Raw genomic sequence first — 26,880 nt, forward strand, 5'->3', positions numbered from 1 at the left:
AAATTAAACAGAGTGACCTATGACAATCTAATGAAGAAACAAAAACTGACGAGAGCAGGGGTGCCGTGTAAACGTCCTTTTTCCCCTCATATTTCTCAAATAATTCTCTCTTTGTAAACTTTGTTCAATGCATGCGAGTGCTGCCGTATGTTTGAATATGACCAGTCGTTTTCCCCGTCATCACCCGGGTTTAGTGCCAGAAGACGCGAATGAGAAGCCGCGCGCGCTGTGAGAAAATGTGTCTCTGTGCGTTCATCCGAGAGCGCGCACACGTCTCTCAGCACGCAAATATTGAGTTCTCTTTCAAGTCTTGCTCTTGAACGGACAAACTCACACAAAACGTATGTCAACATGTCCATCTTGATGAGTATCTTAGCAGACATAGTCTGTATATGCCTTAAGTGAACTTTATACAGTCGATAAAGATGACGCATATCCGATCCGGATTGAATAGCTTTTGTAAGTTTAATAGGATTCATCTTTAATTTATGCACTCAAATATGCACTGTTATTTTACATTTGAGACATTTCTGTACCTGAAAACTAATGTTAGACGTACCTGAAAAGCATATCTAGCCGAACCATATTGTTGATCTTATTTATTTGTGATTATCATTTTTACGTGAATACTTTTATACTTTGATTTGAATATATGTTATATTATTTATTTTAATAGTTCAAAAAGTACAACAAATGTTACAATTTCAATTGAATTGTTGAAAGGTGTATTTTTAATAAATACAACACATTCCCAAAGTCATGTGAAATAATCGTGTTACATAATCGTGATTTCAATATTGACCAAAATAATCGTGATTATGATTTTTTCCATAATCGAGCAGCCCTATGATGAATGAATCTCCTGCGTACATCGCACGTTCATCTCTGCTTTGAGTGTAGATTTCAGCGAATGAGAGCGGTGCACGCTCTGAGCAAAACTCCGCTAATCTGAACGCCTCTTATTATATTCATAAACACGTGTGATTGGTTATAATGCGCAACGCGATTATAACAGATGGCTTTTGAGAAGACCATAATAAGTTCAAAGTGGCTAGTGTGAGTGTTACACGCCACAGCCGAAATACACACGCAGATGGCGATTTGTTAATGTCAAGCCCTGATTATTATCTCTTAAATGTCACCCTAGTCTTGTCTGAACTTGTCTGCTTTTTTAAATGTTTGATTGCGTTCGGTGTCGTACGACGCAAGGGAGCTTCCACCTCTTTGAATTACGGTTTTGCAAACATTGTCTTTCTCTGCGGTGTTTCCAGTGTGAAGTATTTCCACACAGCTGACATTGGCTAGCCACAATGCTGCTCAATGCTATCTGGCTGCAAACTGCGGAATGGATTTCCTGAGCGGGGGCGTGTCTCATAACTCTATCTCATTCAGGAAATCCATTCCATAGTTTGCAGCCAGCTAGCAGACAAGCCGGCGGGAATTACTTTTGGAGTCATTTCAGCAGACAACGTTTAAGCGCAGACATGGCTCATGGATATCGGATTTCTCCGCAGGTTGGATCAGGAAAATCCGATACCTGAATTACGCTGGTATCGGTCCCGATACCGATACTGGATCGGATTGGCCCCATCCCTAGTCTCCTCTCACTCACTCGTTTCATTCAGCGCAACCCTCTATAATGCGAGTAAATCACTTGCATATGCGTCTAAATCTTCACACTGGGCAACTAAATAATATCTATCATTAGCCATTGGCAAAAAAATCTCAAAAAAATCTTAGATTTAACTCGCCATTGTGTTAGATGCCAAGTATACATTTAGCATAGACATATTTTCACTCGCGGAACACTGACTGAGCACATTCTGCTCAATGGATGCGAGCTTACCTGTATTTGATGTACCATAAACACTAGTGTGAAGGCGCATGATTCGCTGTCGTTTTGCGAAATGTCATCTAGTATTCCCAGCGCCATAACTTAATCTATGTATATATCTATGATCGCGCCGGTATTTTGCATGTATTTTGACCTTATTCGTCGGAAGTGATGGCGCGGGGACGGCTGATGCAGAGCCATAGAAAAAAATTAAATACATTTTTAAATATGGATATTTTCTTACACAAACGTATCGATTCGCTTCAGAAGTCCTTTATTAACACCCCGGAGCCGCATGGAGCACATTATTTGACGGACAGATGCATTTGTTTATGGACTTAAAAAACAGAGCAACTATTACTGCTATTATAATGCTTGGATTAGCCAGAACCTCAGATTTTATTCGTCTGAAAGAAGAATATCATATACACCTTGGATGACTTGAGGGTGAGTAAATCATGGGCTAATTTTCACTATCCCTTTAATAACGGAGCGGTGCGGAGCAAAGTGAGTGTTTTTCAACTTTTCAATGAATTCCTATGAAAGCTATATGCGAACTGAAAACGCTATTATTCTACTTGTTCTTAAAAGCTGAATAATTCTAAATGAACTGCGTTGTTTTGACAGGAAAATACTACAAAGAATATGATTTACATCAGGGCTCGACATTAAAGCTACACTATGTAACTTTTCCGTCCACTAGAGGTCGCCTGTTCAAAACAAAGGCGTAGTTTGATGTCAAGGCCCATTTATACTTCTGCGTCGAGTGTACGCCGTAGTGTACGCCGTAGGCTACGCGCGTAGCCGACGCCGTCGTGAGCATTTATACTTCTGCGCTGTTGTCTGCGTCAATGTGCAATTCCACATGCAGACGCTAGAAGGCAGTGTCCTCGGGCATGTTGGTGTAATCAAGACAACAGCCGAAGAAGAAGCAGCTTGATGTGTAGAATCTGTACATTCATTTCGGAATATCAGCAGCAGTGAGAGAGCGGCTTTTCTTGCAGCTTGAGTTGTTGTATCTAATACAAATTAAGCATCTCTAGTTGATTAGTAAAGTTAAATAAGGCGATCTGGCGCTGGAATGCATTTGTGAAACCATGCGGAGCTCGTGGCCGCTGTTTTCAGCAGCGGTGGCTCAGCAAGCGATTGTTGTTGCGGAGACTTCATTCACGAAATATACCCTAATGTGTCCCTGTTCTTGATATACATGATATGTATCTTGATTAACATCTTTGGTTTTAATGAGAAAATAAATAAACTATATTCAGCGGATCTATGTATTTATTTACTACCATAAAGAATCGCTGGACTGCAAAATAGTGTGTTATAGCAGACGTAACGAACTATCATCCAATTTCTGGACACACACACACACTCCTATCGCAGATTTTTTATTTATTTATTGACCTGAGGGAAGGGTTCTGGCAGACCAATCACAGCGCTTGCGGTCCGCGTAGAATTGACGTGTTGTTACATTTTTGGAGAGGTGCGCGTCAGGCTACGGCGTAGGGTACGGCGTATCCAACGCGTCTATGCGTAGGGTACGCCGTACCCTCTGCGTGCACTCGACGCAGAAGTATAAATTGGCCTTAAGGCTGCAACGACGCGTCGGCGGCACATTATTTACGTTCTAGAATAGAACAGAAGATCTAGAATAATGGCAACTTCTGCTCCCGGGCATAGTGAAAATGATAATTTATCATATAAAGCCAGACCGCGACATTGAAAAGTGTGGGAGTACTTTAAACAGAAGCCGAATAAAACTGCTTTGTTCGCTCTGTAACGCCGGTTTCACACTGCGCGCGTGGAGAGCGTGAGCTTTCACACTGCCAGTCAGTGTTGCCAAGTCCGCGTTTTTTCAGCGGAATTGGGCTACTTCTACACTGTTGTCTCATGTCCGCGGGTTGAAGCGATCCCAATTATGTGATATTTATCCCCGGGAATGAGAATTTTAGCAGGCAGCCCTGCAAAAAACCCCACATATTTAACCCCCCGAATGCGATGTTTACCGGAGAACCTCCCCGAAACGCGATTGGGCTTGTTTTGGGCTAGTTTTGAGTAACGAATGGGTGGGTTTTGTTGTGAAAACCTGGCAACCCTGCTGCCAGTGTTCTCTCGCGCAGCTGAACCGTGGCGCGTGTATTGCAACAGACGGTCAGATTTTCCGGTGTTCTTCTCCGACCCCAGTACAGTACGTCTCGTGCTTTTATTTATTATGGGCTGCATATATCTGCTGTAAATGCGACCTGGCTCCTCTGTCCCAAACACATGCATAATATGCTGTATATAGGTAGTTTACATGATTAAAGTAACATTAAAGTTAAGATATGCCTCTAGCTTTAATCATTTAAATATGTCTTTGAAATTTGGGCAAAAACTTCTGGCAGCTTTAGTCGTTGTTTATGCACAAGTATATCTTCAAAATAGACGACTAGTTATACATTAATACTATGCTGAAAGCTCCTGTATGTGAACCTTTTGCAGATAAATACAAGTGCATTTTCGTTTACTATTGACACAAATCAATAAGTAAATCATACTCAACTACTATAGTAAACAACTTTTCCTAATTAGGCCTACTCTGTATACATTTTATGATGAATAGTATCATTATACATGATGTTTAAAATGCTTCTTGTGTCCATATATTTAATTATAAAATGGCATACTATGTACACTACCCTTCCTGAAATACAATTAATATTGTCATCATTCATTGATTTCATGTTAAAATAATATACAAATTCACTACCCTCTTTGAAATACAATAATCAGTAAAAAAGAATCATAAAATTAATCCGGAAAATTAATCGTTAGATTAGTCGACTAATCGAAAAAATAATCGTTAGATTAGTCGACAGGAAAAATAATCGTTAGTTGCAGCTCTAGTTTGATGACGCCACGTTTGAGCGCAGAATCTTGGGACATGTGGTCTTCAGCTCACAGCCGGTGGAAAAGAGTCAGGATAGGACTCGGGCAGAAATCATGTTCATGGATGCGATTATTAACATTACTGTAGTATGAAGCAGAAGCAGGACCGAGTGTTGTGGAGCTGAGCAAGGCTGCAGGAGTGATTGAAGAGCGGGACTTTTATTATGGCATAGTCACCGGCGGGACTTTTATTATGACACTGTTGCCGGCGCCACTTCCTCTTTTCCAGTCATGAGTATGAGGTAACGCAACTCTGTTTATCGTATTAGATATATCTGAGTGTGTTGAAAAGGAAGTTATGACGTTCGCTCAGCGGCTGCTATGACACTTGTTCACACTGCAGTGAGAGTAAAGTGTTTAACTGAATAAAACCGGAAACCGAGGGTGACGCAGATATGAAGCAATCGACAGGCGACTCCCTCACACGCATAGCTCACACGTCCCGGCTCCTTGGTTAAAATGGCAATTTCTCACAATTTACAAATAGTTGGAAACATTTGGGATATTCTAAGTACTCAACTGAAAAAAAATATATAACACTGGCCTAGTGGTTTCTGGATATTTTACTGCAAAAATCCTACATAGTTCACCTTTAACGCTTGTCCGGGACAAGTGGATTTTTTGAAAGGGCAAGTGAAAAATAATTTTACTTGCCCGACGGACAAGTATCCTGGTTAAAACGTTAAAACAAAAAATAACTAGGGAATCACCAAAGTGCAATAATGATTCTGCATTCAGTTAGTGTAAGTGGCGATCGATAGTGGATAATATAAAACAAACTGACAAGGTTGTGCTGTTGAGGCTCGCGCAGCCTCTCGAGGAGAAAATCGAAAACAAATGAGCGCCACTCATACAAAGAAAGGTACAAATATGACAAATAGGCATATTTAAATATGTCAAAGCTGATTAAACACTGGTGAGAATATTGCTTCAGAATAGATTATATTTACAAAAAAAATCCGGACAAGCAAATGTTTTACTCGGACAAGTGAATGACAGATTGACAGATTCACTTCTCTGAAGGACAAGCGTGTGAACAGGCTTAATGTCGAGCCCTGTACATGTAGTGCATCAAGTTGGGCGCCTTCACACTAGAGTTTATGGTATGTCAAATACAGGCACACTGCGCATCCATTGAGTTGAACTGGAAATGACGGAGAGCGAAACTGTTTCTCTGCGTGTTCAGCGATTGAAAATTATATCTATGCAAAACTTATTCTTAGCCTCTAACACACACACTGGCAAGTAAAATCGAAGCATTTATTAGCCAATGGCTAATGATAGATATTGTTTAGTCGCCCAGAGTGAAGATTTACTTGCATGTGAGTGATTTACTCACATTGTAGAGGGTTGCAACTACACAGCCCAGCCTAAGATAGCTTTGATATTGGGAGACAGGCTATTGTAAAAACTGAAATCTCTGTAACTTGCGCATTATGTTTACAACTATGTTTACGATGAGACTCTACAAGACGTGTCTTTGTGGCATTGTTTTTGAGTGTATTTGACCATTAATAAGCTTTGAAAAGGAGCTAATTTTTGCGTGTGTATGTAAGAGGCGGCTTTATTACTGTATGCGTGTGCGCTTCAGATGTGAGCTTGAAATCTGCGGTAATGAGTAGAATTATGTGCAATCTCGCGCGAAATTCAGACACGTCACACCAACACTATTTAACCGGAGTAAATGAGAGGAGGCAGGTGCGTGTCAACTCACTGTCGGTCGGAAAGGAGACCAAGAAAGCGCAGCTGGTATTGATACTGTAGAAAGGAGTATTTGTATCATTTTAGTTATTTCAGTATCGATACATATCGAAATATCAATATTTTTGACAACTACAAGGTATATTGATATTTTTCAAGGTATTTTATTTTAAGTTAGAAATTCCTGTATCATGACAATTGACAACACTAAAAATGTATGTAATTGAAAGACATTTTACTGCCACTTTTGATCAATGCATCCTTGCTCTATAAAAGTAACAATTTCTTCTTCTTTTTTTTTTTTTAAACTTACCATCCCCAAAATGTATTGTATGCTGATGTGTACTGTATCGTTTGCGTTATTATAAACTCGCTATTCTCCTTCTGATTTCTCACCGCTTGTACACACGTGTGTACACACTCGCGCGCACACACACACACACCCCCCATTGATACAAGGCCTTACACTTACTCAGACACATTTAAATGCAATCTATCTTGCATTGGCAATCTATCTTGCACAGGCAAGAGTCTACTTAAGCCACTTGAGTCACATTTTTATTGTGAATTAAAAATACTTAATTTATAGTCAAAAATAAGTCGCAGCCGGCTTAATTGCCAATCAGTAGAGCCAGCCCTATTTATTGACAACCATTTATCTGCTTGAGAGCCACAGGGAGCAAAAACATTTTTGAATGCAAGTCTGCTGTATTTTGATGCTTTTTTCAAAGTTAGTAATCATGATGTGCACAGAATCATCTTTGTGGGATTTTGGATTTGGCATGCATTTTGCAAGTCTCTGCCCCATTACTGGCATACAGGGCTATAGAAATACTAAGGGATAACACTTTCAATATATCATCCAGTAAACATTTTTTTTTTCCTTTAATCCCCACCTTAGTTATTGGTATCAACAAAATGCATTATCGGTCAACCTCTAATAAATATAATTTATTTCACGGTCAAAATCATTATCATTTGTTTGAGCATTGATCGTGTTACGCCATTCTGAATCTCTGTGGGAGCTTTGAAAAGTTTAGACATTACTAAAACGGCATGGTGTGAATTTGGCTAACCGACCGTTGTATTTCCTGTGTGTGAGCGTGTTGGGCCTGTACTAACCATGGATGCGTTTGTTCTTGCTGGATGGCGTGTGGTGCTGGTGTGGGGCTGGATGCTGCAGGCATTGGTAAACTCTCCACTGCCGATGGCAAAGCCTTTGCAGATCCAGAGGTGTTACGCCGCCTGACGTCGTCAGTGAGTTGCGCACTGGATGAGGCTGCCGCCGCCCTCACCCGCATGAGGGCCGAAAACACACTCAACGCCAGCCAGGCCGACAAGTAGGCATCTTTTCTCACATACGATTTCTCCTCCTGTGTCCACACATCATGATGCAACACTCATGTTCAACCAGCAAGAATGACTACATAAGGGCTAAAAGCTAAGCAATATTAAATGTGTTTTAAGCTTTGTCTCAGTCTGAATGTTTAAAGTGCACTTGATATTTGAAACCTCTGTAATTAGACACAAGCAGCTGTATAGGTCTTCTTGTTCCTCCATGAGCCTTGAGTTAGAGTAGTTAGCTTAGCTTCGCCTGCACAGTCGCAGTAATTGTAGTAGTCTGGTTATTTTTAGCCGTAGCCTGGCTGAGGCCTGCTCGGACGGCGACGTGAATGCGGTGCGGAAGCTGCTAGACGAGGGACGCAGCGTCAACGAACATACAGAAGAGGGCGAGAGCCTGCTGTGTCTGGCCTGCTCAGCTGGATACTATGAGCTTGCACAGGTACCGTGTACAGACTCGGACATTTATGCCATTTATTATGTGTTTTGTGCTACCAATATTCCAAGCCTGAAGCTTTCCTTTCAGTTGCCGACAGCCAAAACTCCTTGTCAAATGCATAAATGATTAATACAAATAAATTAAATTATTAAAATTAAATAAATAATTAAAATGTTAAGTTAAGGTTGTGTGTGTAATTTCAGCACTTGAAGCAGCATTGAACTGAATTAGAAAAAAAAAAACATTTTCAAATAAATTTCTGAATTATTTCCCTTCTGCCTTTTTTTTCTACCAGGATAAACAGGTAGTTAGCAAATCTCGGCAACGTGATTGTTTTTATAATCACAAAATGTAAACTATATAATTGCACAACTCTATATATATAAATTTGGATATATAGCTTGTCCAACTTTATCCACACTTGCAGAGGACTACTGCTTGTAATGTCGCATAGTGTAATTATATCATCTCCCAGCTTTTATTTTCTATATGCGACTGTAAGGCATGAAGATATTAAAATGATATAAATATTAACAACATGAATTTTTGTAAAGCTTCTTTGAAAACTTGGCTAGTCCTTGTTTATTATACCTTTTGTCATTCTGATATTGAAGTATTATCAAGGCTATTATCATGTTATGTACCTTGATACCTAAAATAGATAATTTATAAATAAATAACTTTACGGCCTATTTCCAGACCAATCGTCCCATTCCTGACTGCAGTTGGTTATGGTGCTGTTAGTGGTGAAGAAATTACATGCTGTACCTTTAATTTTCAATTTTAATGGAAGCATGCACTGTGGTTATCTGGGAAGAATGTCTCGGTTGATTTGAGTTTGACGGGTTGTAGGTCTTGCTGGCCATGCATGCTAACGTGGAGGACAGAGGGATCAAAGGAGACATCACACCACTTATGGCTGCTGCAAGCGGTGGTTATGTTGATATCGTCAAACTGCTCCTAGTGCACGGAGCCGACGTTAACGCACAGTCCTCGACAGGTACTACAATATACAGCCATTTTTTGTAAAAAATAACAATAAAAAATAAAAACAGTGTGAAAGGTATGTGGGCTTAAATGGACCAAAAAGAGTACAGTAAATGTTGTGCATGCCTACAAATGCATGCTTCCAAACATACCATGTTCATCCATTGCCTTTCCCTTTCTTGCAGGTAACACAGCCTTGACATATGCGTGTGCAGGAGGTTTCCTGGATGTTGTAAAGGTGTTGCTGAAGGAGGGTGCTAACATTGAGGATCACAATGAGAATGGTCACACTCCATTGATGGAGGCTGCCAGTGCAGGCCATGTGGAGGTCGCTCGTGTGCTCCTGGAGTATGGCGCTGGAATCAACACACACTCCAACGAGTTTAAGGAGAGCGCACTCACACTTGCCTGCTATAAAGGTGCATCTCATTGTATCACAGACTGTTTACATGCATAAGATGATAATCAGACTATGGTCTTATTCTGATTGTTAGTGCATTTAACCTGATTCCCATAACCAAATTAAGGTTTCTAGAAATCTGAATGATAAAGTAGCCACATGCCTGTATTAATCTGAATTTTGGATCTTGTAAGAAGCCTTTTTGAAACTGATCATTCATGTTTATCTGCACATTGAAACAAAGGTAAATCTGAGTGATAATTAAATCTGCAGTCGGTCACTTTTCGCACTCTCGCGGTTAATAAACAGAACGGAATAAACAGAAACAGGGACTGTGCTCCTCCGCAGCGATTCCTACCAGTCCAGTCTGAAATGGTCCCAATATAAACACTTATTATAAGTGTACCATAATGATTTGGAGTAAGACAAAAACACGGTTTGAAAATGGATTCATGTTGTACGTTCTCATTATATAATTTTTGTAAATCTTGAACACAAAAAAGGACAGCTGCTTTAAATACAATATTTTTTTTTTGTAGTATTTCTAGTAGATAATAGCAATGGGGGAAAATGTTTCATATCTTAGTTTATTTGAAATATGCTATTTATATATGCTGTGTACACTACCGTTCAAAAGTTTGGGGTGTTTTTTTGTTTGTTTTTTTTACAGCAAGGATGCATTCAATTTATCGAAAGTGACCGTAAAGAATTTTGTTCTTTTGGACTTTCTATATTCATCAAAGAATTCTGGAAAAAATAAACAAAAATATTAAGCAGCACAACTTCTTACTGACCCTAAACTTGTGTACTGGAATATTCCAATAACTGTGGAGCTTATTGTTAATAATGTTATTACTGTCCTTTCATAATAAAGACCAGAATATAGACCTTATTTGGACACTGATGTGCAAGTAAATTCTGTTAATTTAAAATGGTATGCCCAACTGTACATTATGAAATTAATCAGTTTGGTACATTTTGGGGTGATTATTGACCGTATCCTGCCTGCTCCTCAGGGCACTTGGACATGGTCCGGTTTCTCTTAGAAGCAGGAGCTGACCAGGAGCACAAGACAGATGAGATGCACACTGCTCTCATGGAGGCCTGCATGGTAAAACCAGCTTTTATGTACACAGTCTTGTAGGTACTCCCTCTGATGTTTGTGCTGGTCTTTTGAGTCATTATTCTCGTGGTTGTCTTTTGTAGGATGGGCATGTGGAGGTGGCACGGCTGCTATTGGATAGTGGGGCACAGGTAAACATGCCTGCTGACTCATTTGAGTCGCCTCTAACGCTGGCTGCCTGCGGGGGTCATGTGGAGCTGGCAGCACTTCTGATCGAGAGGGGAGCCAACCTGGAGGAGGTGAATGATGAGGGCTACACTCCACTGATGGAGGCAGCTCGTGAGGGCCATGAAGAGATGGTAGCTCTGCTCCTAGCACAAGGTACTGGGGGTCATCTCAGTTTTGTAGACTTTGCACAGGAATTAAGTCAATAACACGCATCCAGAATCCATTTAGAAAAGTAATGCAATACAACAGTAATCTCAAAAGTTTGAATTAGAAATACAAAGCTTGCATTGTTTAAAATGTCTGTTTTCAAACTCTTACTATCTGAATGCTAAGTTTCCTTTGCAAGTTCATTATTATTCACAAACTGAGAATTGGTCTATATTGGTTGGTTTTAGGTGCAAATATTAACGCTCAGACAGAGGAGACGCAGGAGACCGCGTTGACTCTGGCATGTTGCGGAGGCTTCCTAGAGGTGGCTGATTTCCTCATCAAAGCTGGGGCGGACATTGAGTTGGGTTGTTCCACCCCGCTCATGGAAGCTGCACAGGAGGGGCATCTGGAACTGGTCAAATACTTGTTGGCTGCAGGTGTGGCCTTGATTTGGATGTAATTCTTGAAATTTCTATCTCCTGCCTATGACACAATGTGTTCACACACACTTTTCTCTTGGTCCAGGAGCTAACGTCCATGCCACAACAGCCACGGGTGACACAGCTCTGACATATGCGTGTGAGAATGGACACACGGATGTGGCCGACGTGCTGCTGCAAACAGGGGCTGACCTGGTTTGTGGATGTTCTGATTTACCATGATTTAATTTTTATTACTTTGTGTTTGTTTATATTTTTGTTTTATTTTGTTAATGTTTTTCAGGAACATGAATCAGAAGGGGGCAGGACTCCGCTAATGAAAGCAGCGAGAGCTGGACACCTGTGCACTGTGCAGTTTCTCATCAGCAAAGGCAAGTTGTGACGTCCCAAACTTTGGCTGCAACAAGCAATCAATGAAATTGACAATATATAATGAATAAATAATGAATTTCCTCACCAATTAATTGGGTCTTCGCATCAGCATAGTGAACCTTCATCGGTGACCAGTTTGCTGTAGAAAAAACATTTGAAAAATAGCACAGAGCGTCAACTTAGTCACTTTATGTAAAATGTTTAAAGGTACTTAAACGTAGCTTATAGTTTAATTTTGACAGCTCATCCCAACAGCAAAAGAACAATTCTATGTCACTGTTTTTGTCACATTAAAGCATGCTACTATTTTTTTAATGTTCAAAGCAGTCTCTTGTGCTTACTAGGATTCTATTTACTTGATCAAAACTGTAATAAAAGCAGCTAAATTGTGAAATATGAACATTTTTTAACTAGCTGTTTTCTTTTTTTAATATATTTCAGTGCTTATTGCTAGGGATTTTTTTTATACTGGCCTTGTTAGGCCAGTGGTTAATTTTTTGTACTAGCCCTGCTCAACGTTTCACTAGGCCCACCACAAAAAAAAAAATTTTTTTAATTGTTTTTGGCCCATTTAACCAAGCAATATAATAAATAAGGTTGTGACACCCAAATGTGAAAATTACATTTTTATTTTTTATTTATATAACTTTATTAGATGATGAACGAGTTACATTTTATGTCTGTTTCTGCTCCCTTTGTTTCTGGCGTTGTATTTTAAAATTACATATTTATATCTGCAGGTGCTAATGTTAATAGAGCCACAGCCAACAATGATCACACAGTGGTTTCTCTGGCTTGTGCGGGGGGCCATCTGGCTGTTGTGGAGCTGTTGTTGGCCCATGGTGCTGACCCCACCCACAGACTAAAGGTGAGGGTTTCAGAGAATGACACTGCCCAGATGCTAATAGGTGTTATGTGGTGTCACAAACTTTGGTCAGTGCCCTGTGTTAATTAGAGTTTCTCTTCTGTTCACAGGATGGCTCCACAATGCTGATCGAAGCTGCTAAAGGTGGTCACACTAATGTGGTGTCCTACCTGCTAGACTACCCAAACAACATCCTGTCAGTCCCTGCCCCAGACCTGTCCCAGCTCACACCGCCCTCTCATGACACTTCTCAGGTGAGCAGAAACATACTTTACACTATCCAACAGTCTAAGCATCACTACAAATTACCCTGTTTAACATTTTACCTAATGCTTTGAGAGATTAAAATAGCAATTTGTGGAGAGAGAAGTATGTGTAACATATATGTTTTATATAATAGTTTACACTTTGATTTAATAGACTGTCAATTTTGTTTTGCGTGCAGGCCCCTCGAGTCCCATTCCAAGCCCTGGCTATGGTGGTGCCCCCCCAGGAGCCAGACAGAGTGCCCTCCACCATCCCCACGCCCCCACCCGTTACAAGCAAAGGTTAGTTTTGTCTTAGAATGTCTAGTAAAGTTATTCTAATCAGCTGGATGTTTTGCTCAAAATGACGTACCGCTTATCAAACTGGCTGTAGTCTGATTGTTCAGACTGTCGGTTCAAATCAGATTTTTGTAAATTGAAATGAAATGTAAAATGAAGTGTGAAAATTGTAAAAAAAATAATAATAGTTTCAAGCTACATTCATATGTGGTTCTGATCGAATTTTGCATAGCTTTTCTGCTTGTCACTCACACCATGTAAAATGTATACATGTCAGATTTTGTTGGAAACTTGCTGAAACTCATTACAAGACAAGGTTGTGGGGTTGCAAAGTGCATTTTGAACATCATTGCCTTAGAAACCAATGAAAGAAAGAAAACAAAAGAGTGCAATGTAACAGATTAGATCTGAACAGTCGCAATACATGAAGACAGTAAATCATTTAGATCAGATTCTAGTCGGATACATGAATATTTGGATTTGGACTGACAGTTTGAACAGCCTTGATAAACTGGTATTGGATCAATTCTCTACCATCATTACACAAATGAAGAATCCACTTAGTTTTCTGATCAGATCACAATTGAATGATGCTTAGCCATGTTAAAAGGCAGCTTACACAAATGCACTCTATATGCGTTGTGATGGGATCACTTAAGAAGCATTTGAAGATGGTCTTAGACTTTGGATAGTGAAAATGTACTTGCATTCACAGCTACATATTCAGATAGGTAAATAATATGCAAGTTTATTTACGCTGCAAATTCTCGTATACATTACGTTACAGCATTTGTGTTGCTGTTTGTTTCTTCTGCTCTCACAAAAAGACTAGACACTGCTCTCATACTTGAGATGCATTGGAATGAAAGTCTAACTGCAGTCCAGCTAAAAACTTTGGACATGTTTGTTAATCTCTGGTGTAAAGGGGGCCCATGAGTATCGAGTAGAATAACTAGACTAGTTGCACAGTATGCATGATGTCTGGTTAACATCAGCTTTTTGGGTTAAGCATTAGTTTGTTTTTTTTTCCTAGGTGCGTCCAAACAAAGACTGAGCTCCCTTCAGAGCAACTCTGTGGCTCCGGGTGGCTTAGACGCTGACCTGCTGCCGCCCTTTCACCCGTACCAGCCTCTGGAATGCATCGTAGAGGAAACAGAAGGCAAGCTGAACGAGCTGGGCCAGCGCATCAGTGCCATCGAGAAGGCCCAGCTACAGTCGCTCGAGCTCATCCAGGGTGAGCCGCTCACCAAAGACAAGATCGAGGAGCTAAAGAAGAGTCGTGAGGAGCAGGTGCAGAAGAAGAAGAAGATCTTGAAGGAGCTGCAGAAGGTGGAGCGGCAGTTGCAGCTGAAGACGCAGCAGCAGTTCACCAAAGAATACATGGAGACCAAGGGGCTCAAGGAGGAGCTGGGCCAGGCGGCAGGGGTGGAGATGCCCGGCACCCCCCTGCCCCTGCAGGCCACACAGCTGGGCTCTGACAACGAAAGTGAGGTTAATCGCAGAGAGGAGGACCACAGGCCCACCCCTACCAATGATGAAGACGAGGAGGACGAAGATGAGGAGGAGTATGAAGATGACGTTGACTGTGCCAAGCTGCCACAGGTGGATACCATTCTGTACAGAGAGGCAACGCAGCCGCCGCCACCTCCGCCGCCTCAGAACCAGGCCCTCCAGAGTCCCCCTCTGCAGACCAGCTTCGTTCCCATCCAGCCTCTGGCCCTGCAGCAGTCCACAGACTTCAGTAATGCAGAGTACCCGGGAAGCAGCAGCCCAGACCTGCAGAGGGTGTTGCTAGGTCAGCAGCTGACAGGGTTGGGGCCAGGGCTTCTTACGCAGGCACCCGATGGACTCATGGTCGCCACACCCGCACAGACGCTCACAGATACGCTTGATGACATCATGGCGGGTGAGCTCACTGCAACTAGGGCTTCCTTTCAGGATGACAACCATTAATAAGAAATTAAATGGCTGCATTGCTATTGGCAAATAATCAGTCTTAGCTTTAAGCCCACATTGATTATGCAAAAATGTATGCATGATTAACAATATTTATGCTAGTCTATTCCCAAACGTTGACTAAATTATCTTTTTAGAAGATGTATACATTCAGAATTCACAGTTATTCTCTTCTGGGAAATCAGACCAACAAGAGTGGTGACCACAAATGGGTGTATATGAATTTATGGCCAATCAAATGCTTACTATAATGGGAATAAAACTCCCCTAATATAACCTGCTACTGACTAGCAATAGCTGATCATGATGCATGACTTTGATGTAAACTAAAAATGTTTGGGAATATAAAAGTGGGCATGAGGGAATGTCCTGGCCAAACGTTTGTCTTTTTTTTTTTTTCAATAGGAAATTACTCAGCTCAAGTAGAACATTTCTGATGAGCCATTTTATGCGGTCTTCAAATTAACTTTAAATCTCATCTATTTATTTTTGCTTTATTGCAAGAGTCACTGTTGTTAAATTTGTCTCACTCAAGTGTTGCTATTATTAACTAAACTATTAAAAAGTGATGCTGGAATAAAATCCAAATATTAGACGAAAAAGGTTAACCGGAAATTAAAGACGTTTCATTGGCTAACTGAAATAAGTTGAAGTACTTACATTACTAAAAAATAAAGCTGTATTAAACAAAACCTAATACAAATGACACAAGATTACTATACACTAATAAGTTACTAAAACAAATAGATGTATTTTTAAAGCTAATTCAAAATATTAATAAATACTATAATAGTATATAAATACTAAACGACCACTGGTCTGTCTCTGTCTTTGCAGCTGTGAACAGCAGAGTGCCTGTGGTAAACACTACAACTTCGCCCTCCCCTCAGCCCTCCGTACAGACGCCCATCAACACAGTCTCCCCACCCTCCATGCTCCCTCTGTATCCCTCAGTGGACATTGACGCACATGTAAGACCATCTTCTCTGCATGTAACATGAAAACGGCAATCATATAACACACATGACTGCTGTGGAGCATTTGTAGACACGATAAAACTATGCATCTAATTGTCCATCAAATGTCCACAAAAAGTGACATTATTAAAGCATCTTCATCTATTTCCCCCTCAGACTGAGAGCAATCACGACACAGCACTGACCCTGGCCTGTGCAGGTGGCCACGAAGAGCTCGTCTCAGTGCTCATTGCACGTGGGGCCAACATCGAGCACCGGGACAAGAAGGGTAAAAGGATCCTCGATTTGTTTCGTGAAGTCTTATCTGTATGGTAAATTTACAGAGGTGTTGAGTGTCGCTCTTCATGTCTGCCTACAGGGTTCACTCCGCTAATCCTAGCGGCTACTGCGGGCCATGTGGGTGTTGTGGAGATCCTGCTGGACAAGGGAGGGGACATTGAAGCTCAGTCTGAGAGGACCAAAGACACCCCTCTGTCCCTTGCCTGCTCAGGTGGCAGACAAGAGGTACCCTAACAGTTTTAGCTCCACCTCTTTACCAGATAAACTTTTAAACCCCCAAATATTTGAAAGTATGTTCATTTATCTTCATCTTTGCAGGTGGTGGAGCTGTTGTTGCTTCGCGGGGCTAATAAGGAGCACCGTAATGTTTCCGACTACACCCCACTCAGTCTGGCGGCCTCAGGGGGCTACGTCAACATCATCAAGATCCTTCTGAATGCTGGTGCTGAGATCAACTCTAGGTCAGAACATCTGTCGCTATTGGTTTGACTGTCTTAAGACTTGTATTAGGAAGCATTAAGACACTGTATGAACTTCTCTTTTTCTTCTCTCGTTTCTCTTGCAGGACTGGCAGTAAGCTGGGCATTTCTCCACTCATGTTGGCGGCCATGAATGGCCATGTGCCTGCGGTGAAGCTGCTGTTGGACATGGGGTCTGATATCAATGCACAGATTGAGACCAATCGTAACACAGCACTGACCTTGGCTTGCTTCCAAGGCCGAGCAGAGGTTGTCAGCCTACTGCTGGACCGAAAGGCCAACGTGGAACACCGTGCCAAGGTCTGTGATCACCTTACAACAGTGTTACTTGGGCAGTGAGGTCCTTGAAGTAGGGCCGCTCGATATTGAAGAAAAATGCATAATACAATAATGACGGTGCTTTAAGTGTTTAAAATGAATTTCAATCATATTTAAATATATTTAAAAACTGAATGTTATAACCAACATTTAGTGCCAAAAACATGGAAAATTTGGGCTGACTAAATTTTTTTTTTTTAGGTTTCTTGGGTTCTAGCAAACCCATTTGCGTTCATCTTAAACTATCACAAACATGCATGGTGCATGATAGAAAACAGGACACAGGCCAATGTTTTGTGTTTATTAATTTGGTGCTATAATGCGCAGCAGACACTTGGGTTTACTGTATGTTATGTCTCATGAAGGCGGCTTTCTGCTGCTTGCAAATGGATTATTTTAAGGAGACAGTGGATCAGCTTTGGTACCCCGGTGTGCTCCCGGGTGTGCATGACAGCTTTCAACTGTCATGCACAGTTTACTTTTCAAACTAAACTGCCAGTCTGACAGCAGCCTCAGACTAGTTTTGCTATGAGTGCGCCACAATGGCTTGTTGATTTGTCTTAACTTTTTGAGGAATTAAAAAAGCATTAATTCATCGCTAGACATTGCAATATGCCAGTAGCAATATGCAAACTCCCAATTCTAGTCCTGAAGTACTTTCAACACTGCAATTTGTTTATGTCTCTCTTATCTAACACACTTTTATAATCATGGAGTCTTCACTAATGTGCTGATGAATTGAATCGGGTGTGTTTGATTTGGGAGACATCTAAAATGTTCAGTGCACGGGGTGCTCAAGGACCAGGATTGGGAACATTCCAATGTGCATATCGAGATTTGTACATTTGCGATATTTCAATGTATGTCTCTAAAATCCTAATGAAAAAAAGCCTAAATTGTATACACAGGGTTCCAGCGGGGTCTTAAAAAGTAAAAAAATTCAAAATGTTAGGCCTTAAAAAGTCTTAAATTCACTGAAGTATTGAGTTCTAGGTCTTAAATCATTTTAAACGGGTCTTCATTTTCCTACGTCCATGTAACGCTGCCTCTATTGCTCATTGAAATGCTCCCGCAAGGCTTAGTGTGTGTTTTATCCAGGGTGTTGTAGTTCTTTCTTTCGCTAGTCGTTGTATTACAACTACAAATGAGACCAACAGGCATCTTATATTGCAGCCAATCAGCTTTCATGTTATTGGCGCGAGTCTCTTTCGGATTGTACCACAGACACATCAAACAGATTTTATTCTTCAGCCAACAGTTCTAAATTATTGCCCCTGAACGATTAAATACACACATTACACACAAATACGATTTAAATACACAAATACACACCCTTTACTTGATTATTTTGAGAACTTTTTACTTATATTAAGCAATTGCTTATTGATGTGGTTTACTTGTAAGATTTTGGTCATATTTCCCACTTTAAGCGATCATGTTATTAAAGCTAGATAGCACACCACTGGACCTTTTATTGTTATGTGTGACTATTGTGCATCTAACATAATAATATGGTAAATGTGGCATCCTAATTATGAAAAAACAAAAACATGCACATTTCTGGAGATTACCACCACAAAATCAGTACAAAAAAAAAACACATCTTTTGATTTAGATTTTTTTTCAATCCTGGTGGGATTGAGCTATGAGGAAGTGCAAGTTTGCTAATACTAATAAATTAATTAATTTGCTTTGCAGGTAATTTTGTGATTCTGCATTTCCTTTGTACATTTTTTTTATTGCGTGATATAGGTCTTAAATTTAATTCATAATGGTCTTAAAGTCGTAAATTTGACTTGGTGAAACCTGCAGATACCCTGTGTATACAGTTGATGCAAAAAAAATGCATTGGTAAAATAATGCATGGTTACATTTTGAAAGATGTTAAGAGATGTCTAAAAGATGCAAGTGTCTAAAAGAATGTTTGTTCATTACCTCAATATTAAATTTAATGTTAAGGGGACCTTTTCTTTCACTAGACTGGCCTCACCCCACTCATGGAGGCTGCATCTGGCGGTTATGCTGAAGTGGGCCGTGTGCTGTTGGATAAAGGGGCAGATGTCAATGCCCCTCCAGTTCCCTCCTCTCGCGACACTGCCCTCACCATTGCTGCAGACAAGGGCCACTACAAGTTTTGTGAGCTTCTCATCAGCAGGTGTGTTTTTAAAACACTGGCAGTGTACAGTACCAGTCTGTCCTCTCTCCAGAATGTAGCGTCTCATGCTGCTCTTTCTGCTCTGTTAATGTAGAGGGGCTCACATTGACGTGCGAAATAAGAAGGGGAACACCCCTTTGTGGCTGGCTGCTAACGGTGGCCACTTTGATGTGGTGCAGCTCTTGGTACAGGCTGGAGCCGATGTGGATGCAGCAGACAACCGCAAGATAACCCCACTCATGGCAGCGTTCCGCAAGGTGAGCATCTTGGCTTATGACTGAATGTCACTAATGCTGAGCTGCTCTTTTGTAGAAAAATGAATGATGATAAACTACCAATAAACACTGAAATATGACCTTTTTTTTTAGGGCCATGTAAAAGTAGTGCAGTACCTGGTGAAGGAAGTAAACCAGTTCCCATCTGACATTGAGTGCATGAGATACATTGCAACTATTGCAGATAAGGTATAAAAGACTTAAATTCAGAGACTGCCTTGGAATATACTGTTACCATAGAGTTCTGTTTCCATTATTTAAGACGTCTTTAATTGACATGTTCACATTGCCACTCTACAGGAACTGCTGAAGAAATGTCATCAGTGCATGGAAACCATTGTCAAAGCCAAAGATCAGCAGGCGGCTGAGGCGAACAAGAACGCCAGCATTCTGCTCAAGGAGCTTGATCTGGAGAAGGTTTGTGTCTTCAGATGACCAGCTAGACTAACTATTGAGCTAACTAGTTGGTTAAGGATTTAACTTTTGCGGCATGGTGTATCACGGTGAACTTAGTTCTTCTTAAATTGTTTCTTAACAGTCTCGTGAAGAAAGCAAAAAGCAGGCTCTGGCAGCAAAGCGAGAGAAGAGAAAGGAGAAGCGCAAGAAAAAGAAGGAAGAGCAGAAGAGGAAGCTGGAGGAAGAAGAGGCAAAAGTGAAAGAAGTGTTCTATGAGATGCAGGATCAGAAGGAGGACTCTGCAGAAGGTGAGGAGCACCATGTTGGTTTATGCCCAGATATCATTAAAAAAAAAAAAGTATTAAAGCTGTAGGCATTTGTAAAATGCAAAAAATTATGACCTTTTTAGTAATACACTGAAATGCCTCAAAAAAGGATTTTTGGAGGGCCAAAATCATTGACTGAATCAGTGACATTTAGTTGGCTCTTTGCCATTGCCATGTTTTGACTGTCTATTTTGTGCACACATGGATAAACGAAATAAAACATGCCATCTGTGTGAATGCTATGGCTACACATGTAAGAAGTTCTTATGTTCAGTAAAACCTTTGTTTGTGGAGGTTTTTGGACTTCTAATAAAAAGGCTTCCATGGTTCCAAATGCCATAACTTTTGATTGCTTTGAGATATCAACAACAATGGCCCCGGATGCAGTTGACACGTTTGTGAACAAGCCCAAACTTGAATTATTATTTATTATCTCAATTTTAAAGGTTTTCTATCAAATGAGACCATTTTTTTTTTAAGTGTGCCACTTGAAATCATGTGAAATCATTAACAGACTTCTGGGTGTAACAGTCACCATCAAAAGAGAGCTTGCATATCACTTATATAAAGCTTGAATGGTCGAGATCGGTATCGGCCAATCATGATGACAAAGAATCAGAAGCCAGTATTGGCGGCAAAAATCCTGTTCATAGCATTCCTAGTATTTTGATTTATTAAATGCATTTGATTAACCATTTTAAAATAAATGTTTTTACATGAATAACCTTTTGTCATTATTTTATCCCGCAGAGGTGGAGGTTCCCATCGATCCCCCAAGTGCTACCACCACCACAACCATCGGTATCTCCGCCACCTCCACTACCTTCTCTAGCACTTTTGGCAAAAAACGAGCCAATGTGGCCACCACACCAAGCACCAATCGCAAAAACAAAAAGAACAAGACCAAGGATTCACCTAGTGAACCCATTATTCTTCAGGACCCGCAGGTGGCACTGGCACAGCAGAAAGCAGACAAAAATAAGATCCACGGAGAACCTCGAGGGGGTGGGGCACCGGGAGGAACCAGCGACTCTGATAATCTAGATAGCACTGACTGCAACAGTGAGAGCAGCAATGGCAGTAAGAGTCAGGAGCTCGCTGACCTGCCTTCATCATCGTCCTCTTCCTTCTCTGCCCCTTCGGTACTTGCAGGCTCTAACCAGCCCTACATTGCAAGTGAGAGGAGACCGGGCCCATCGCTGCCGGGTTCTCGTGAGGAGAAGATCACGGTGTCCATCTCCAAACCACAGCAGAAGTAAGAGTTAAAATAGATCTGCTTGCCGCTACCTCTTACGCTACTTTCTATTGTGCAGTTCAAGCCAAAGTTACTTACTGCAATATTTCATAATTACTTCAACAAACAGATCTTACCAGTTGTTTTATTTTCTTGAATTTTGCTAGTAAGAGTATGTTCTGGTCTGACAAGGGATTTGACAAGATGTTGCATTTCCATTTTGCAGATTTTTGCAAAAAAATATTTGTGGGGAGATGATTAAACTTCTTGTTCTGTTCACATTTCTAACAGATCTCATGACATTAGTGACTTGACCCCCAGTTCCCTGCCCTGCCCGTTCAAGACCATTTCACTGCCAGTCACCTCGCCCAACATTAAGATGAATCTCACTAGTCCAAAGAGAGGCCAGAAGAGAGAAGAGGGATGGAAAGAGGTGGTTCGAAGGTGAGGTCCATTTTATGCTCCCCCACCCCTTTCTTGTTACTAGTACAAGCAAAAATCCTTTCTCTTATCATTGTCGATAATATTATTATTAATTATTATTATTAGTGATGCACCAACATTTTGGCAACTGAAAATATTCTGTCAAACACACACACACAAAATTGGTTTTGTACAAAATTGTAATGGAGGGCCAATAATAATTGACCGCATTTACCTCAGTAGAACCATTCAATGTCTATAGCTTGTATATATGTCTATGGCAATGTGCTAAAAACCTCAGTAGCCAAATTTAAATGTCCTGGCTTTAAAACACCTAGCTCTGTGTCATCAAGTTTTGTCATTTCTCCTTTAGATCGAAGAAGCTCTCTGTCCCTGCCTCTGTGGTGTCTCGGATTATGGGTAGAGGTGGCTGCAACATTACAGCCATCCAAGACGTTACAGGTGCACACATTGATGTGGACAAACAGAAGGACAAGAATGGAGAAAGAATGATCACAATCAGAGGTGGCACAGAGTCCACACGGCATGCTGTGCAGTTGATCAATGCGCTGATCCAGGACCCAGCCAAAGAGCTAGAGGACCTGATCCCTCGTAACCACATCCGACCACCTGGCGCCAACACCAAAATCAGCTCCACCTACACAACCTCCACTGGGGCCACAAGCACTACTGCAGCCAGTTCAAAAGGCCTGCCATCTGTAGTGCCCGCCTCCAGTGTGTCGTTCCAGTCCTCCACCAACTTCGCAGCTCAGCAGGCTGGCAAGTCAGGCAAAAGTATGACACCAGGCGTCAGGCCCCCCTTCGTTTCTTTGCCACCACTTGCTTATGCTCATCCTCAGCTGGCCCTTCTAGCTGCCCAGACTATGAACCAGATCCGCCACCCTCGATTGCCCATGGCGCATTTTGGTGGCACTTTCTCATCCTCTCCCAACACTTGGGGTCCTTTCCCTGTGCGTCCTGTGAGCCCTGGTAGTGCTAACAGCTCACCCAAACACAGCGGTAATTCTGCACTGCGTCCCCTCAGCTCTGCGCCGGCCCACACTGAGCATCCTATTGCCCCTGTGTCCAGCACCTCGACTCCCACTGCTTCCACGACTTCTCCCACCAGTACTGCACCTGTTAACATCCCCACACCTTCCTCTGTCAGAAAGCAGCTTTTCTCAACTGAGCCCAAGGCTGGAGTTATTGTGGCCACTAGCGGCAGCAGCGCTCCCTCTTCGCAAGTCGCTCCCTCTCCCATCAGCTGCACTCCCACAACCCCTACGACCCCTCCATCTCCATCTGCGCCCGTTGCTCCACAGCATCCTCCACCCCCTAAGCCAGAGCCGGCGAGCCTTAGTACCCCTGCTAAAGAGAAGCCTGTCACAGAGCTCGCCGCACCTTCTGCAGGAGCTTCATCTGACGGGCCCAGCCCCTCAGCTCCCCTGCACTTCACATCATCTCCCTCGGGCCCATCGATGCTAACCGTACAGCCCGACACCCGGCAGCCGATTGCGTCACACTTCACCTCCAGCTCAGAACCCAGTTCCTCTTCCTCAACTCAGCCAGGATCATCTCACCCTGTCACACGCCTGCCACCTCCAACATGCAGCAGCACAGTCACTAATACCAGCAGCACCTTACCTCATTACGCCACCCCCACTGCGCCTGGCGTGACTCCCCGCATGCAGCCACCCACACCCTACTACCCCATGGCTCCAGGGTCCCTGCAGGAGCAGCAATCTGTGTTCGTGCCTCCGGGAGCCTCACAGGAGCCCCTCAAACAGAAGCAGCAACAACAACAGCCTCCACCTCAGCCCAACCTGGCTCCGACAGGCATGCCACCTCCCTCACTTACAATGTCCTCCACCATGGGCATGATAAACGGCTCTCAAATGCACCTCCACAGTGGAAAAGCGCAACTGCCCCCCAACTTTGGCCCTGCGGCTCTCTTCAATCACTTCAGCAGCATCTTTGACAACAACCAGGTGGGCAACAACCAGGTTTGGGGTGCCTGCCATCTACCTACACGAACCCCACAAGAGCAGCCCTACAGTGCCCCACCTAATGCCTATATAGGGGGAATGGGGCAGATGGAAAATGTCATGCCTCCTGATGGCTCAAAAGCTCCAGGGTATCGCTGCACCTCACAGCGGATGGTTTCCAGTCCCATTGGTGAGTGCAACCTTTAAATCAAGGGTGTCTAATTTTGTTCCTGGAGGCCCACCTTCCTGCAGAACTTTGCTTCAACCTGCTCCAACACACCCACCTGGGAGTTTCTAGTAATCCTGAAGACCTTAACTAGCTGGTTCAGGTGTGTTTAAGTAGGGTTGGAGCTAAACTCTGTTGTAAAGTGGCCCTCCAAGAGCAGGATTGGACACCACTATTGCTGATTGGGGTCAAATCCTCTTGAGTAATGCTCTTGTATTCACCCTGTACCATAGGAATACACATGGACAACTCCATGTCCTCGTCCACTGCGCTCACCAGCTTTACCACAAGCATATCTGCCAGCCCTGTGTTCCTGTCCGGTCCTGCTCCTGTGGGCACACCCTCCTTCAGCCGCCAGCACTTCTCTCCCCACCCCTGGAGTGCCTCCACCTCTTGTATGTCAATGCATAAGTCCTTTTAATGCAAATGCATCAAGCACAGCATCGCTTTTTATAAGACTATAGTGCTCATGTGTTCTTTCTGATAGTCCCTTCATTTCTGGTTGATTTTAGGCGAGTCTCCAGCGCCCTCTGTGTCTTCCGGGGCATCCTCACCTCTTTGCACATCTACGGTAACTCCCGCTCTGATCCAGGCTAAACCTAGTAGCTCCAACCAGCAGGACCGCAAAGTGCCCCCTCCCATTGGAACTGAGCGCCTGGCCCGCATCCGGCAAACTGGCTCTGTCAACCACACCATGCTGCCCACCAGCTACACCCCACCAGTTGGACAGGGTGGCATCTGGTCTTTTGGAGTGGGCAGTGCCTCCGGTGAGTCTGTGACTGAGATGGAATAAGCATGTTCTACATGTTACAGAATGGAACACATTTTCATAGGCAGTGACAATTGTTTTTGCTAAAACTAAATTCGCTAAATGTGGAGAGTTGGTATTGGATCTGAAAAACTGAAATATCTCTCTGTTCTTCACAGAGACAATGTCAGGCTGGTCTCAGCCTCTGATGGGAGGGCCAGTGATGCACCAGCAGATGCAGGAGCCATCAGCCTTCTCTCAGCACCAGGCTATGGAACGAGATGATACTGGGATTGTGGCTCCTTCTAATACTTTCCACCAACCGTTGCCCACCAACTTCATGGATTTTCAGAAGGTACATTGCACAGAGACTATCTTTAAAAATATTGTTTTGGTTTGATTTATAAGTTCCATTCAATAAGGATCATTTTAATTTGTAGTTCCACTGACAAATCTTTTGTCTCATGGACTGTATAGGGGCTGCCAATGTCAATGTACGGTGGCACGATGATCCCTCCTCACCCTCAGATGGCGGAGGGTCCTGGAGGCCCTGTATACAATGGTCTTCACACGTCTGACCCTGCCTGGAATCCCATCCTGAAGGTTGTTCCCAACTCTGCTGAGAATTCAGACCCACAGCAGGTAATTGCTCTTAGCTGGGCCCAACTGAAAGTGCTTGTAAGTTAGAGCCCCATTTGTTGTCTAACTCTTGGAATCCTTGTTGTTGCAGGTATGGCCAGGCACTTGGGCCCCACATGTGGGAAATGTGCATTTGAATCATGTCAACTAAACAGTGATCGAGAGGCCTAGGAGCAGTAACAAGAAACACGTTAAAAAGAACAAGATAATTACCTAATTACTGAGACGTGGTATTAACCTAGATGTGTCCCCCAAAAAATGTTAAACAAGTTAAGAAATTTGACAAATGGACACCCTCGATGTGCCTAACTAAAAAGAAAGAATCCAGTGTGGGATTTAACGTGTTTACCACTGTCTATGAACAAATCGATTGCCTGTTCAACAGGATACATTCTGAGTAGTATAGCCATTTTGACATTTAAGCCCCACGTAAAAGTGTTCTTGGTCGGCAGGGCTCAATAGGACAGTGCGCTATTTATACTTGGCCAAGACCTAGATGATTGCGTAAAGAATGAAATCAGACCTTTTAGAGTGGTAAATACCTGTATAATTGTTTACATACTGAAAAAAGGGTTAAAATGAGAGTAAATTTCATGTCGTATAGTGGCTCTACTTTATGTAGCCTGTATTAATGTGAAATATTTACCTTAATATTCAATAAAAAGTTGGAAATGTATCTGGTGTGTGAAAAGTTATTTTGATCAGTCGATTGATTTTACATGGGTAACCAGTAGTGTTAATTTTGTCACCTATTTTTAATTTAGTCTTAGTCTTAGTCTTGTGCCAAATGTCCTTGTTAGTTTTAGTCATATTTAGTCATTCACATATCTTTTTTTGTTAGTCAAGTTTTAGTCGACTAAAAGTCTCGTCATTTTAGTCTAGTTTTAGTCAAAAGACAACACAAGGTATCTTAGTCAAGTTTTAGTCGACCAAAAGTCTAGTCATTTTAGTCTAGCTTTAGTCAAAGGAAAACTCAATATATTTTGTGGCAAAATAAGTTACATAAAATATATATAACCTGCATAATGTGCAACAACACCATAGCTAACTGGTTGATTTACAGCATAGATGCCTAAAATCAGCATTAGCTCATGAGACGATGGGCACAAATATGGATTTCGATCTTGATTCAGTATGAATTCATATGTATATAGCCTACTGTACATAT

The 26,880-nt window shown here is 42.1% G+C and overlaps 1 protein-coding gene across 3 annotated transcripts in view; it reads left to right on the forward strand.

Moving 5' to 3' along the window:
• ankhd1 (ankyrin repeat and KH domain containing 1) overlaps positions 1 to 26,387 on the forward strand; it is a 73,359-nt gene extending 46,972 nt beyond the window's left edge. Inside the window, exons 3-33 of one of the 3 annotated variants that reach the window (XM_079834789.1) lie at positions 7,650 to 7,806; positions 8,087 to 8,249; positions 9,099 to 9,246; positions 9,419 to 9,652; positions 10,650 to 10,744; positions 10,840 to 11,077; positions 11,320 to 11,511; positions 11,600 to 11,709; positions 11,798 to 11,885; positions 12,627 to 12,754; positions 12,862 to 13,005; positions 13,197 to 13,299; positions 14,330 to 15,202; positions 16,090 to 16,223; positions 16,386 to 16,497; positions 16,588 to 16,733; positions 16,827 to 16,969; positions 17,074 to 17,287; positions 19,285 to 19,460; positions 19,555 to 19,717; positions 19,829 to 19,924; positions 20,036 to 20,152; positions 20,274 to 20,439; positions 21,208 to 21,712; positions 21,983 to 22,135; positions 22,488 to 24,289; positions 24,559 to 24,720; positions 24,838 to 25,092; positions 25,253 to 25,428; positions 25,551 to 25,715; positions 25,804 to 26,387. In XM_079834789.1, the coding sequence (XP_079690915.1) occupies positions 7,650 to 7,806; positions 8,087 to 8,249; positions 9,099 to 9,246; positions 9,419 to 9,652; positions 10,650 to 10,744; positions 10,840 to 11,077; positions 11,320 to 11,511; positions 11,600 to 11,709; positions 11,798 to 11,885; positions 12,627 to 12,754; positions 12,862 to 13,005; positions 13,197 to 13,299; positions 14,330 to 15,202; positions 16,090 to 16,223; positions 16,386 to 16,497; positions 16,588 to 16,733; positions 16,827 to 16,969; positions 17,074 to 17,287; positions 19,285 to 19,460; positions 19,555 to 19,717; positions 19,829 to 19,924; positions 20,036 to 20,152; positions 20,274 to 20,439; positions 21,208 to 21,712; positions 21,983 to 22,135; positions 22,488 to 24,289; positions 24,559 to 24,720; positions 24,838 to 25,092; positions 25,253 to 25,428; positions 25,551 to 25,715; positions 25,804 to 25,863 (7,418 nt within the window). In that variant the 3' untranslated portion in view covers positions 25,864 to 26,387. The remainder of the gene's footprint in view (positions 1 to 7,649; positions 7,807 to 8,086; positions 8,250 to 9,098; positions 9,247 to 9,418; positions 9,653 to 10,649; positions 10,745 to 10,839; positions 11,078 to 11,319; positions 11,512 to 11,599; positions 11,710 to 11,797; positions 11,886 to 12,626; positions 12,755 to 12,861; positions 13,006 to 13,196; positions 13,300 to 14,329; positions 15,203 to 16,089; positions 16,224 to 16,385; positions 16,498 to 16,587; positions 16,734 to 16,826; positions 16,970 to 17,073; positions 17,288 to 19,284; positions 19,461 to 19,554; positions 19,718 to 19,828; positions 19,925 to 20,035; positions 20,153 to 20,273; positions 20,440 to 21,207; positions 21,713 to 21,982; positions 22,136 to 22,487; positions 24,290 to 24,558; positions 24,721 to 24,837; positions 25,093 to 25,252; positions 25,429 to 25,550; positions 25,716 to 25,803) is intronic. The other 2 variants (XM_079834790.1, XM_079834791.1) reach the window with 2 other exon arrangements.
• The last annotated feature ends 493 nt before the right edge of the window (positions 26,388 to 26,880 follow it).

This window comes from Gobio gobio (assembly GCF_949357685.1).
Source record: "Gobio gobio genome assembly, chromosome: 14".
Lineage (NCBI taxonomy): Eukaryota > Metazoa > Chordata > Actinopteri > Cypriniformes > Gobionidae > Gobio > Gobio gobio.